Here is a 15,455-nt window from a genome sequence, read left to right as displayed (position 1 = left end):
GTGTGATCTTGTGATAGTCTCCACATGCCTAAGTTTATAATCTCCCATTTTCTCAAGGTTTCAGAAACACATTAAATTTTTTCTTTTTATATTGTAGGTGCTGTTGATGTGGCATCGCGAAGTCCTATGGCATCTTGGTTCAGTGCAATGCTTTGCTGCTTTGGTGGGGGAATCTTATCTTCTTTAATGCTAGCAGAACCTCCTGTAGCAATCTTGTCGAACACCACTAACATAATTTTTGCTTCTGTGGTTTGGTAAGTTCCACTATTACATGTATTTATTTCTTGGTAATTGTGATTTTTTTTTTATCATTTAAAACCTATACATTTTATAGTATCCGATCCATGTACCTAAAATAAATCTCTAAACAGTTTTTTTTTTTTTTTTTTTCTTGTTAGTTTTTTTCAGAAACCTTTAAGTCAGAAACAAGTAATTTATTATTATTATTATTTATTTATTTATTTTTGTTAAAATGTACATGTAGAAGTGAAAATTACTTAACACCAAACCATTATATATTTTATGAAAGCAGAGACCCTATGGAATAAACTAGTGGCAGTTGCAGGTTTTTATGTCACACAATCTTTTCGTTGCTGTTTTTAAAGTCCTACAATTTACAGTAAAAAATAAGCTCAAATGACTTTTAGTGCACACAAATTCAATGTAATTACCTAATATGGGTGCCTGTAAAATGGTAAACGTCATTGCCCAAAATTGTCCGTAAGTAACACTTTAAAATCCGTTACAGCTTATCAGTTCAGAGTTACCAGTAAATAGTGGCTCTAGAATTGTTGCTCTCACTCCAGCATGCAATGCAATACTCAATCTGTGTGACACAATTGTCGTTTTCATACACATTCGCACTCGGCACATGAGTTTGTATGTGGTGTGTGTACTTTGAGGGGGCTGATAAACCTCCTATGTGATAGCAAAGTGATAGGTTTTCTTTCAGGAAACATCAGGGGTTTATTAGGCCTCCTAATAATACTCCTGCACTCTTCTAAAGTTGCAGTACAGACTGTATCCGATTTAGTTTCTTTCCTTGCCAGAGTGGCCGGATATTGAAAGCTATGAACATGGATGGTCTGGCCTGAGGGACAGGTAAGCCTGTGACCTAACCGGAAGTTTATATGTCAGTGCTGCTGCCACCATAATCCTTACCAGAGTGCAGCCCTAGAGAACATAAATAAAATTTTCATAAAAAGTCCAAATAAGGATAATTAATGGATAGCATAGAATCCCCATACTAGCTTCTGTGCGATAGATGGATCGGCTCCTATGATGGACGTCGCGCTGGTCCAATTTCCCAGCATTGGACCAGTGTGGTGTCCATCATAGGAGCCAATCCAGGAGGCGGGACTTTGTTTTACAGCGGCTGGTATCTTGGCTCCAAGTGGCAATAGATTCCCTCTCTGTCTGGCTCTCCTCAATATTCAGGCTGTGATCGGATGCAGCGTGATACAGTTTTGTTTAAAGATTGATCGCTTCCTCACCGCTTGCGGGGCATCAGAAAGGCCCGGCTCAGTCCGTCCCTTGTGTCACCCCTCAGGCGGGTGTCACCTGGGTGCGGTGTGCACCCCCTAGCGACGCTTTTTTTTTTTTTTTTTTTTATGTCACATTGCATGACACTCATTTGCAAAGTAGCATGCATCTGTTGGACAAAATTAAATGTTTTCAACTAAGACTGCATTTAAAGGACCTAGCATATTGTGTATCTGCTGAAGTGTACTTTTGTGTAATTTACAATCAGTTCAGGTTGTGGGGAACAACAAACTGTCAGAATGTGGAACTGGTTGCTGCACAGCCAGAGACATATATCTTCCAGATGATACATGTACAGTATAGCTAACTACATTTGAAAGCTGACAGTTTTTTTTTTTGAAATTGTGAAGCTCAAGTATTAAATTATCCATAAAATGGGCTGTGATTTTCAAGCGAATTGTTTGCAAGGTCGTATAACTCCAGTGCCATCTGCTGGCGTAATGTTATTATAGCATCTGTATCGCAAGTGTAGCAGAAAATTTAGAGATGCTAAAAAAAAAAGTGAAAGGCTCTGTCTGTGTTTAATCCATCTGTCTCAGAACTTGGATCTATGTTTCGGAAGTATTCAATCTCTTATATATTTTATCTAGCTGTTTTACAGCCTATGTGTCACTGCTATCTCATCTTGTATATTTGTCTGTTTGTCTCATATGTTTGTCTTTCTCAGCTATCCCATCTCATTTATTTGTCTGTCTGTATCTTGTGTACTTTATTAAAAATGACTGCTACTCAATAAAACAAATTTCAAGTGAAAAAAAAAAAAATGACAATGCTTTGGGTTTGTCGAAGCTTAAGCGATAAGTTCACCTTGCTGAACACATTACATGTTATACCCATATTTAGGGTGTAATATGTTCAGCATCAGACTCCCCCCCCCCCCCCCCATTATGAGCCAGTGATCCATCCAAACGGCACGTCATTGATTCACAGATCACTGTGAATCAATGAACCACAAGTGCCGACATCCTTTGCGGCTGGCGGCTTGTAGTTCTCAATGGACTACTATGGTGCTGTTGAGCACTGTGGTAGGTCATTATTCCTGTCAGTGAAAAACTGCCTCCTCATACCATGTACAGGCAGACCGCTTATACGGACTTGTATGCCAATCGCTACTGTAATGCTTTCCAGGCACCTAAAACAAAAAGAGTAAATGGACATTTTGTTTTATTTTTTGTTAAAAGATTAACTTATTTTAATTGAAAAAGCTGAAGTAAGAAGCTGATTGGCTACCATGCACAGCTGGGAAAAACAGGACACCGTGCTATAATGGGACAAAAAGCTGCAGCTAGACAGTGAGATACACACCAAAATACAAATACTGAAAATTAAAGCTGCACTAACAAGAATCCCTCTAGGGGATATATACTGAAACCAGTGATATACACCAGTGTCTAAATTTTAATAAATTGACTGTAGACAAAAAACACCCTTAAGTGATCACCATAAAGGATAAGCATAAATTGATAAATAAACCAAAATGATTAACTGCATATATGCAAACAGAAAATAATTATTAATATAAATATCAATAATTTAATTATTAAGTATGTCCTTAAATCTTGATAATGTGAATCAGATAGATAAGTAATAGTCCTGTGAATGATGAAGTGAATGGAGAAATATGATCCACAAAAAAACCTCAAAGTGACATGATGTCCACCAATAATAAACTTGTGCACCACCACGTGAGAATTTTGAGCTTACCAAAAGCAAGCTAAATGAAAGCCTGCAGCTATAACCCACCCTGGGTCCTGTACCAGGAAGCACGGCAACACAGATTAATCCACTAAGATGAATCACAGCACTCCGTCTGATACGTACTCCTGTTGTGTAGAGGACTCAAGTAGGCCGGTGTATTACACAAAAGTAAAGGAGCTTACATAGCGTTAAACCGTTTTAAAAGGTGCATTTATTGAAATTTTAAAGGCTACACTTACATTCTGTAAAAATCACAAGATCATAAAAGAGCCGGCCAGCGAGCAAGCATACACCTGTCCACAGCGAGAGTAGCGTGATGGCGTCAGTACGTCCAACCCCCCCGACGCATGTTTCGTCATCCACTGACCAGCTGCACCAGCTTTTGCACTCTCCAGTTTTATTAAATCAACCCCTTTGTGCCTCCCCCTCACTTGCATGATTGTGACCGCCGGCCTTTCCCACCCCTGCCGCGGAGACAGACTGGAAAGGCGGAGATTAGTGGCCTTACCTTAGGCTGCTCCTCTCTCCAGCTTGCTCCAGCTTGTTGTGGGAAGTGCCGGGCTGTTGCTTCTCCTCCCAGCCTAATTCCTAAGACTCCTGGCTAATTGGATCTCAGGACCCACTTTCTGATTGGCCAGGAGGAGAAGCAAGAAGACATTAGCGGATATTAATTTGCTAATGTAACACAACTGGGTTGGCTTAAGGTGCTGTGCTCTGCACCCGGAGTCCACCCTTTTTTTGAAGCCAATTACATTCTAATCATTTGCTTAAAGGAAAAAAAAACATTGAAATCCATGCGTCCAGTGCCCTGCATGTAGATTAGGGGCCCAGCACATGTACAAGTGCTGTCCAACTCTGTAATTCTGCATGATGGCTGTGGAGAAATCTTTTCTCATATTGTCTTGGAAGATCCTCATGACGCATACCAGCATGAAAGACTGGGGAGGATTCCTAGACACCTTGTCGGTGCAGAGGACCTTTTTGCTACAGAAATCTCTCCTCCTGGCCAACATTCTGGAGCTCTTAATGTTTTGGTATCCACACAATGGAGGATACCTGACTGGAGAATCATCCAGTTGGACAACAACATGGCAGTGTACAAAATGCAGCGAGACCAACAACAAAAAAGGTCTAACTGAGTCCAAATGCTTTTACAATATATATGAGCTCACAGCAAGACAACACAGAACATCAAACACGTTTTGGGAGTTTAAAAATCTCCATGCTGATCCATTGATCCACTGAACTCTGTTGCATCTTCATCACATTCAAGCCCCGAAGAAGGGGGAGATCTTTGAGCCCCGAAAACATGTTGGCTGTTTTGTGTTGTCTTTTGTAAGAAAATATCTATAGTAAGTCTGTGGACTCTGAAACCTTTTGTTGGGTGCTTGCATTGGATTTTGTACCCAGGAATAGGGATGAGCCGAACACCCCGCGGTTCGGTTTGCACCAGAACATAATAAATGTGTTTGAACACCCAAAGTCTATGGGACACGAACATTAAAAATCAAAGTGCTAATTTTAAAGGTTAATATGCAAGTTATTGTCATAAAAAGTGTTTGGGGACCTGGGTCCTGCCCCAGGGGACATGTATCAATGCAAAAATGTTTTAAAAACTACCGTTTTTTTCGGGAGCAGTGATTTTAATAATGCTTAAAGTGAAACAATAAAAGTGAAATATTCTTTTAAATTTCGTACCTGGGGAGTGTGTATAGTATGCCTGTAAAGTAGCGCATGTTTCCCGTGTTTAGAACTGTCCCTGCACAAAATGTAATTTCTAAAGGGGAAGTAATTTAACCACTTAATGACCGGCTCACATACATATACGTCATCACTTTAAAAATGAATATCTTGGTAATGGCAGCAGCTGCTGCCACAACCGAGATATCTGTCTTTAACGTGGCCGGTCCTGTAAACGAATACGGTGGTCTCCGCGGCGCATTTGCCGCAAGATCACCGTTATCGGCGGCGGGAGAGGGGCCCCCTTTCCCACTGCTCTCCCACACCCTCCGCCACTTACCGGAGCCGTTGGCAGCGGCGGAGGCGATCGGGTCTTTTACGCTGCTTGGCTGGGATGCCACCCACCCATCTCCATAGCATAGCAGGGCGCAAGTGACGTCAAAACGTCACTTCCGCCCATGCTTCTTAAAGGCACATTTTTCTGTTGTCATTTTTCCAAATAACATTTTTTTTTTATTGCATTTTAGTCTAAATATGAGATCTGAGGTCTTTTTGACCCCCAGATCTCATATTTAAGAGGACCTTTCATGCTTTTTTCTATTACAAGGGATGTTTACATTCCTTGTAGTAGGAAAAAAGAAACCCATTTATTTTTTAAATGGTGTAAAAATAATAAAATCTATTAAAATAAATAAGAAAACAAAAAAAATATTTTTTAAAGTGATCCGTCCCGACGAGCTTGTGTGCAGAAGCGAACGCATACGTGAGGAGCGGCTGCATATGAAAACGGTGTTCAAACCGCACAAGTGAGGTATCGCCGCAATCGTTAGAGCAATAATTCTAGCCCTAGACCTCCTCTGTAACTCAAAAGATGCAACCTATAGAATTTTTTAAGTCGCCTATGGAGATTTTTAAGGGTAAAGGTTTGACGCCATTCCACGAGCGGGCGCAATTTTGAAGCGTGACATGTTGGGTATCATTTTACTCGGCGTAACATTATCTTTCACAATATAAAAAAAATTGGGCTAAGTTTTCTGTTGTCTTATTTTTTTTATTCAAAAAGGTGAATTTTTTTCAAAAAAAGTGTAAGACCGCTGCTCAAATACGGTGTGACAAAAAGTATTGCAATGACCGCAATTTTCGTCTCTAGGGCAGGTATATGCAATTAGCGGACCTCCAGATGTTGCAGAACTACAAGTCCCATGAGGAATTGCAAGACTCTGACAGCCACAAGCATGACACCCAGAGGCAGAGGCATGATGGGACCTGTAGTTTTGCAACAGCTGGAGGTCCGCTAATTGCATATCCCTGCTCTAGGGTGTTGGAACCCCCAAACATTATATATATTTTTTCTAAGTAATTTTCTAGCAAAAAAGGGTACCCCATTACCAATTCACATGGGGAGGGCCGAGATCTGGAGTTCCCCTTCGTTAAAGGGGGCTTCCAGATTTGGATAAGCCCAACATATTTTAAATAAGAACTCAACTCTTCCAAGTGCTGTATTCATCTCTATTTTGTCTAAAGGTTTCTGAACCAATTTAATTTTGAGCCATTTGAGTTATTTTGGGGTTATGTCATTACTATCCCTGTGATGGACTTGAGCTCCTCCATTTACCTTTGTAGACACGGAGAAAGGGTATGCCTTCTATTATTTTTTTTTCTCCAGTCACCAACAGTAAATTATCTTGTAAGAGCCGGTTCACACAGGGGCGACCTGGGATCCGACTTGAAGTCTCCCCAAGTCGTCCCAAGTCGCGCGGTTGAGAAAATCAATGAAAGTGAATGGAGCTGTCTTAATGTACACTACTGAAGTCACTCCGACTTCAGAAAAGGTTCCTGTACTACTTCAATCCGACTTGTAGGCAACTTGTACCCATTGATTTCAATGGAAGTTATATCTTGGAGTACAGTACAGGACACAGATTTCTCCCCTCTCTTTTTTTTTTTTTTTTTTAATCTGTGTTGCTAGCTGACAAAATTGGAACCTCACAGAGTGGGCAGGGTTATTTAGGGACACTAGGGGGCAAACCCAGCGATTGTCCAGTCACCTGACAGTAACATCATATAACTGTGAGTCAATTCCTGTGTCATGTACTGTAAGATACAGAATTTAAAGGTATGTCGAAATTCAACTTTTTTCTTTTTGCAATTTCAGGTATATGGTATATTACTTTCCACATGACCTGGTCTACAGAATTTTTTGCTTCCTACCTCTTCGAGTTATTGCTGCTGCAATGAAGGAAGTGACCAGAACTGGGAAGATCTTATCTGGAGTCACACAGGCAAATAGTCGTTTCAAAGATGCCTGGCTTGTCATGATTGCAAATGGCTGGGCTAAAGGTAATGTGACATTTTTGATGCAAATTGAAATAAATTTAGTGTAAAGGAAGGAGGGATAAAAGAAAACTGAGCTTTAACTACATCATGTCAGTGAAACTCAGAGTAGTGACAATGAAGAAACTTCAACATCTTATATCTATGCAGCAGCATTCTTCTTGGAAGGAGGCAGCTGTTACGGCAACAAGGAAATTGCAAATCTCAGAATAGTGTTTTTTTTCATATTAAATACCATAACACTTTTCTGGCAGTACAAAAACACCTGAGGTGTGACAGGAAATGATTTATGAAATATGTTTAAGACTATTTTCTTCCGTAATGGCCAAGGTTATAACCCTAGTAATTAAAAGTAGATATATATGAAATTGAGCAGGAAAACAAATATTGTTTTCAGCTTCAAGCTATGAATAAATTAAATCGCTAGATGGTTTATTAGGGAATATCACTTACAATGTGCTTACTTCAAATGTAACGTCACATTTGGGGGGGGGATATTGGTTTAGAATCTCTGTCATGTTTTTATTGCTCACTGCTAGCGATGTTGGCCACAAGGACAAATTAGGGAGGGGAACACAATATATGGCTGCAAAGTAAATCTGGAGAATGTAGTTTGAATGTCCACCAGTGCTTGAGGGCTCCCAATGTCAACCCACATCAGCTGAACAAAACATCAATGCCCCCAGGCATATCAAAATTCAATAAAAGTTTAACTGTCCAGCGCCTCAGGAATATGTTAACTATCAAATGTGAGTACTCGCTTTCCCACACTTTTTGGATTTTCTGACCCACATGTATCAAAATTGGTCTAAAGCCTAGTACACACAATGAGATTATTGGACAAATGATCGTCCATTTCTTCTTCTTTTTTTTTTTTTGTGCTAGTTTCTGGATCGAAAAATAGGAGTTTACTAAAGTACAAAAATCCTTTTACGACAGAATTAAAATTTTGGAAGTGATGTCATGTGTTGTAATGTATTTTGTATTGTATTTTCGGAACTAAAACTGTACTGATTAAAAAAATAAAAATCATACGATCTGGTATTGTATGAGAAACATTTTCAAGTTTGTCCCTTTGGAAAATTTTGGAGGAAAGCTGTGTAGTAATGATCCGATTATCATACGATTGCTTTGAAAGTTGTATTTTTTTTTGTACGACTTTCTGATCATGTGCATTTGTGTCCTCTGTACCGTCCAACAGTGCTTTCACTTCAGTGTTTGTTTCCACAACTTCCACAGAAATCTTCATCTCATCATGTGTACATCCCCCAAAAAGTAAAAAAACTCATAAGCCCTGTACACACGATCGGATATCTGAAGGAATCTAATCCGATGGATTTTTTCGTCGGATATCCGATGAAGCTGACTTTCACCAGTCTTGCCTACACACCATCAGTCAAAAATCCGATCGTGTCCAAACGCGGTGACGTACAACACCACGACAAGCCAAAAAAAATGAAGTTCAATGCTTCCAAGCATGCGTCGACTTGATTCTGAGCATGTGTGGATTTTTGACAGATGGAGTTCCATACAGACGATCGGATTTTTCTATCATTTTTTTATTCATAGGAAAAATTTAAAACCATGTTCTATTTTTTTCACCGATGGAAATCAAACCGATGGGACCCACACAGGATCAGTTTGTCCGATGAAAACAGTCCATCAGTCTGTTTTCATTGGACAAACCGATCGTGTGTACAGGGCTATACAGTGCAAAGACGCTGCCTTGGGAGAAGGAGACACAAGCCCTTACTCAGCTGCCTGAAAGCACATATATAGGCCCGGATTCAGAAAGGAGTTACGTCGGCGTATCTCCAGATACGCCGTCGTAACTCCGAATGCGGGCCGTCGCATCTCGGCGCCTGATTCATAGAATCAGATACGCCTCAATGTTGCCTAGATAAGAGCGGCGTAAGTCTCCTATGCCATCGTATCTTAGGGTGCAATATTTACACTGACCGCTAGAGGCGCTTCCCAAGACTTCCGCGTTGAATATGCAAATTAGGTAGATACGCCGATTCAGAAACGTACGTCCGCCCGGCGCATTTTTTTACGTCGTTTGCGTAAGGCTTTTTCTGGCGTAAAGTTACCCCTGCTCTATGAGGCGTAGCCCATGTTAAGTATGGACGTCAGGCCAGCGTCGAATTTTACGTCGTTTGCGTAAGTCGTACGCGAATAGGGCTGTGCGTAAGTTACGTTCACGTCTAAAGCATTGACTATTTGCGGCGTAATTTGGAGCATGCGCACTGGGATATTTTCACGGGCGGCGCATGCATCGTTCGTTAAGAACGTCAATTACGTGGGGTCATGGCAAATTAGCATACAACACGCCCCCTACAGCCTATTTTGAATTACGCGGGCTTACGCCGGCCAATATACGCTACGCCGCCGTAACGTTAGGCACAAGTTCTTTCTGAATACAGGACTTGCCTCTCAAAGTTACGGCGGCGTAGCGTATATGAGATACGCTACGCCAGCATAACAATACGCATTTGTATCTGAATCCGGGCCACAGTGTGCACTGCATTGGATGGGATATTCCTTACCATTTACAGCTAAATTAAAAACATTTTTTTTTTACTATTTTGGCCCAGTTTTTCTTTGATAATAAAAAAAAAGAAAATCAGGAGACATCAGTTATCATTTACCACCAAAAGAAAGCCCAATTTGTCCTGGAAAAAAAGCCAGATATAATCCATCTGGATACACTAAGTAGTCGATTTGTACAGTTTTACTAACACATGTCAATACTTGCAAAATTGTGCTCGGGCATTGAGATTTGTTTTACCCCTAGGCGTTAATCTTTTAGAGCCTGAAGGTATCCACATTCTTATCCATGGAAGATCAATAAGACAGATTGGCCTTTGCTTTAACAGTGTAGCGTTAGTGTTTGTGTAGAAGTAAAGGGTCTATCTCTTTGGTTATGTTTTTTTCTAATATTTATGTGTTTTGTAGTAAACTTTTATTAGACACCAGTGTCATACATGAGGGACATGGTCTTATTAAATTATAGCAGTATCGTGAATGGAGCATGGTTTGACCAGGTAATACTTGTAATGTCTGTTTTTACAAAAAGGGGGTTGTCGCTGTGCCTCATAAGAAAAAAGTCTTGTCCGGGCCAGTGGGGCTAGAGTCCAATGTGTCCTATCCATTTCTATTTGAGCGTCAGGAGGGTTTTATTTATTTCAGTTGAAATTGGCGCATGATGTTTTTTATGTCATCTGCGCCAGAGGATTCTGGGATCTCTCTAAACCTGTTATTTCTTCTACCTGCTTCCAGCACACTCACAAGCAGCACGAGGGACAAATCACAGATGTTTATAGCTGTTCAAAGTGTTTTATGCACCATCCTGAGAAAGTGGCCAGTGTAGTGCCACAAATCGCATTGATTGTGTTTTATACTATTTTGTGAGCAATAAATATCGAATCAATGTTGAATCCATTTCTCGGCTTTCACATTTGGGCACCTCTGCTGACATCACTTTCCTATCTTTTGGTGCTCATATACCTCTTACTATGATCATCAAAGTGGGGTTACATAAAGGTAGATTGTTGCTAATTTGTTTCATGGGAAGTTTTAAGCTTTGTCACTCTTTGCTGTGATTGTCTCTTTAGTAACAGTTCGTTAGCAAGCCCTGTGGACCTTCTGTTTAATTTCAGAGTGGTCAAAGATTTTTGTATATTTGTTGGAGGTGAAAGCTTTGAAGTGGGCCCGGTGAAGAGTCTTATTATGATCTGTCTGGGGCTTTTATTTGCTGTAAATGAGCCCCTAATAAAGGCTGTGATTGGAGGTTAGAGGTGGACTGATGTTCTCTGTTTTTGCCTTCTTCGTCATGTTGGGTAATTGTTAGGGTCGAAGTGTTGCATACTCGTACATCTCCAGAACATACCTGCTGTAGTGTCCTCTTTGTTTTGCTGGGGTTGGGGTCACCAAACCAATCACTGCTGTTTATATAAATAGAAGTATTAACAGAGGCATTTTATTTTGAACCTTTCTAATGAATACATTATTAGAGAACCATAACTTAGCAAATTTGTTTACTTATTACTGTATAATTTGCTTTTTTTTCCCCCCTATATCTTCCTAAGGCCTAGTACACACGAGAGGATCGATTGGCGGATTTTGATCTCATGGTTGTACTAACCATGAGATCAAAATCCCAGCGGAATTCCCTCCGCGGTGACGTGTCGCGCCGTCGCCGCGATGATGCCGCGGCGACGTGCGCGACGCTGTAATATAAGGAATTCCACGCATGCGTCGAATCATTACGACGCATTCAAGGGATGTAATCGGACGGATTGATCCGCTGTGTCTGTACAGACCAGCGGATCAATCCGCTGGACTGGATTCCAGCGGATAGATTTCTTAGCATGCTAAGAAATGTTGATCCGCTGGAAATCAATCGGGCCGAAAAAAATCCGCGGATAAATATCCGCTGGGTTGTACACACCAGGGGATCTATCCGCTGAAACCGGCCCGCCGATAAATTTCAGTGGATCGATCCTCTCGTGTGTATGGGGCCCAAGAGGGAAATGCGGAAAAATATCTTCCTGGCTCATTGTGATTGGAGCTCACTGTGATGGTTCTCACTCATTGGTGATAGTGTGCTCATATTTTGATTCATCTTTGTTCTCCATAGAAAAAGGAAATAATTGGATTTTCCAAAGAGCTGAGAACATTCTTGTGCAATAAGTATTTTTAACTACATAGTTTTGGCTTTATAATTCTTGCCCTCCTGTGCCAGCTGTTATCTTTCCTACTTCATACCTAAGTCAGACAGTGAGTTTAGTCATCAGACAACACAGAGTATTCTAAGGCCTGTAGTAGAGACATCGAAAAAGATGCTCTGAGTTGGTACTTTCTCTGCTAGGAATTTGGTACTAGGTGTACAGACTCAGAGTAGGTGAATTGTAAGCACTAAGCTTAAAATACCCAAACTATACAGGGACATCAACAAGGAATACCCAGATGGATTGCACTGGCTGGCAGCTTAGTGGCATAGAATCTTGCATAATACATGTGAATGTGCTAACTCCACAACCTAATTTTGTGTGCTGCTTTGGACTACAACCTACAATTGGCTTATTCTAGGAGGTCATAAATGTCCTAAGCATCGCAAATTATGCTCCAAATTAGAAACAACACTTGTTATTGTTAGGCAATTACTGGTATCCTAACGCCGCATACACACAACGCTTTTTACAACCCATAAAAATTATATTTTTTTTAAAAATGTCATTTAAAATTATCGTGTGTGCTCTTCAGAGCATTTTTCGGGTTCTGAAAAACGACCGAAAATGCTCTATTTTTTAACGACGTTTTAAACAATGTCGTTTTTTCTGGTTGTAAAAAATGATCGTGTGTGGGCTTTAACGACGTGAAAAACACGCGCATGCTCAGAAGCAAGTTATAAAACGGGAGCGCTCGTTCTGGTAAAACTACCGTTCGTAATGGAGTAAGCACATTCATCACACTGTAACAGACAGAAAAGCGTGAATCGTCTTTTACAAACATGAAATCAGCAAAAGCAGCCCCAAGGGTGGCGTCCTCCACATGGAACTTCCCCTTTATAGTGCCGTCGTAGGTGTTGTACGTCACCGTGCTTTGCTAGAGCATTTTTTTTCACGATCGTTGTGTAGGCAAGATCATTTTAATGATTAAGTTGGAAAAAACTTTTGTTTTTTCGAGAGGCTGAAAAATGTTGCTTTTTACAAGCCGAAAAATGATCGTGTGTACGCGGCATTAGTTTTTACATTTTATGATGCACAAAGCAATAATTTGGCCGTTTGTTTTAAATAAAATGCATGTTTGTTTCCAGCTGCAGGAGGTGGTCTGATTTCTAACTTTGAGCAACTAGTCCGAGGTATCTGGAAACCTGAGAACAATGAACTACTGAAAATGTCATTGTAAGTCATTGTATCTTTTTATGTTTTTCATTTTAATTTTAGTGTTTGAACTGGTCTTTAAATAGCAACTGAGGTGAACCAGTTGTGTCTGGGTTTGTGACTGGCTGTATGCAGTGCCAATTCATTTGCAGCAAATCGAGTCCAGCTTTTTAGGGTAGTTATTAGAAGTTATGGGTTAAGGTTATGTTTAGTCTTCTTGTGTGTAAGAATTAGGTTATGTTTTATGGGCAAAGCAGAATTATAGACCTAATTCAAAATATTGTTGGCAGGTAGACTTTTATTGTAGAAGAAACAAGTGCATGCCTCTTCTGTAAGGAAAGATATTCTGCTCACTGATCTGCTTGGAGGCCCTGGCAAAGCCCTGCCTCTACCTACATGGCCACCTCCACACAAAGGTACAGTTTAGAACAAGGAATGGTAAGTCTGTACTGGGGAAAGATCAGCTGCAGGAAGCCCAGGATTTACTGGTGACTAGTTGTTTGCCCTCTGTCATCCTTTTATGGGCACAGCTTCCCTGCACTGAATGCTGTCAGTGGAAATGTTTTAGTTCCAAGACCCACAGGACAATTCAAGTTCTAATTTCAGAAGCCAGGTTGTCAGTAATGCTTTTAGTGTTCTCTGATTGGGCTATTTCTGTTGTATACCTAGTCAGCATCCATTGAGTAAAAATAACTACGAAAAATATATGTATAGCATTATTTTAGTGTTTTTTGTAATCTTTGGTCCTCCGCTTTGTTTTCAGCCCTGTTAAAATCAGTTTACTTGGAGCAGTTTTGTTTACACTGCAACAAATTCAGCTTCTACCAATAGCAAGATACCACCTTATATTTCTCTACACCATGTTTCTAATTACTACAAAGGTAGGTATGGTGACAGTCCATTGTTTTTAAGAAGGCTTTTACTCCACTGAAAATTTGCTTGAGTTGACCTGCTTTTTTGTATATGTACAGAAGATTGAAGATGAGTTTTAGTTTAACATAACTTCCTTTTTTTTGTATATACTGTGTAATATAGGATATGTTTGCTTGCCAAGGGATTTTTTACTTCTGTCTGTAGAGTCTAAAGATTTACATGGCCTAAAAGACTCCATTTCATTTAAAATCACCAGAGCAAATATCTGGAGAATGAAGAAGGCATATACTTAATGCATTATTGTACTGCAACAAAGCAGATACTACTAGGGGTTTTAATAATTTTGATCTTTTGAGAGTTTAGCATATAGGAAAGCCTCAATTTTATAAAAATGTGTGCAACAAATATCATTACTACAAAAGTGTTTTATTAATCTAAGTTTGCTTGAGGACACTGAATATAGTTTACCTACCATTTTGTTACCACCCTGGATATTACCTCTTCTTTACCTGGATATAAATAACTTCCTTATTAATGGGGTTGTAAAGGTAAAAATGTGTTTCCCTAAATAGCTTCCTTTACCTTGGTGCAGTCCTCCTTCACTTACCTCATTCTTTGATTTTGCTTTTAAATGTCCTTATTTCTTCTGAGAAATACTCACTTTCTGTTCTTCTGTCTGTAACTAACTACACACAGTAATGCAAGACTTTCTCCCTGGTGTGGGGCGAGCAGGAGTGTCAAGACGCCCACTAACACACAGCTCCTTTCTCTATTTGCAAAGTAGAGAGTGTCCTGACTTTCCTTGATCGCCCCCTCCCCCCTCAAGAGGCTTTCTCCACACCAGGGAGAAAGCCTTGCATTACTGTGTGTAGTTACAGACAGAAGAACAGGAAGTGAGGATTTCCCAAAAGAAATAAGGACATTTAAAAGCAAAATCCAAGGATGAGGTAAGTGAATTTTTTTTACCTTTACAACCTCTGTAAGAATAAAGCAGCATACATTTTTCAGTAATACAGTTCCCATGCTATATACAAAGAGCTTTGTTTAGGATAAAATAATGAACAGAGATTTATTAAAAACACTCACACTTGGTGTTTAAAGATTAACCCCCCCCCCCCCCCCCACAAAAAAAAAAAGTTTACAAATACTGTTGCTGATGACTTTTAATATAAGGACCTTACCTGTCCAGGGATTCAGGGATGTCCTCACCCTAGCCAATTCTTCAATCGGCTTTGGATCCAGATGGAGGCATCGTAAGTAAGGGAAACCGGTAGTGAAGCCTTCAGCCATCACAGCCAGTTTACTACTGCACATGTGTGAGCTGTGCTTTGTGAATGGCCCAGCAGAAGGCTGTGGGGGGAGGACAGAGGTGAACTTCCAGTCAGATCACTGTTGCAAAACCAAGTACCCTCTCCTCCCTTCCTAGTTTCTGTGTAAAATAAA

The 15,455-nt window shown here is 40.2% G+C and overlaps 1 protein-coding gene across 1 annotated transcript in view; it reads left to right on the top strand.

Annotated features, from left to right (window-relative positions):
• The window catches only part of TMEM38B (transmembrane protein 38B), a 60,463-nt gene that overhangs the window by 42,674 nt on the left and 2,334 nt on the right, over nt 1-15,455 (top strand). The window contains exons 2-5 of the mRNA XM_040359208.1: nt 98-254; nt 7,076-7,260; nt 13,073-13,160; nt 13,903-14,020. Coding sequence (XP_040215142.1) covers nt 98-254; nt 7,076-7,260; nt 13,073-13,160; nt 13,903-14,020 — 548 coding nt within the window. The remainder of the gene's footprint in view (nt 1-97; nt 255-7,075; nt 7,261-13,072; nt 13,161-13,902; nt 14,021-15,455) is intronic.

This window comes from Rana temporaria, chromosome 1 (genome assembly GCF_905171775.1).
Source record: "Rana temporaria chromosome 1, aRanTem1.1, whole genome shotgun sequence".
Classification (NCBI taxonomy): Eukaryota; Metazoa; Chordata; class Amphibia; order Anura; family Ranidae; genus Rana; species Rana temporaria.
Note: the sequence above shows the minus strand (reverse complement) of the source record. Positions and strands in the feature narration are given on the sequence as shown.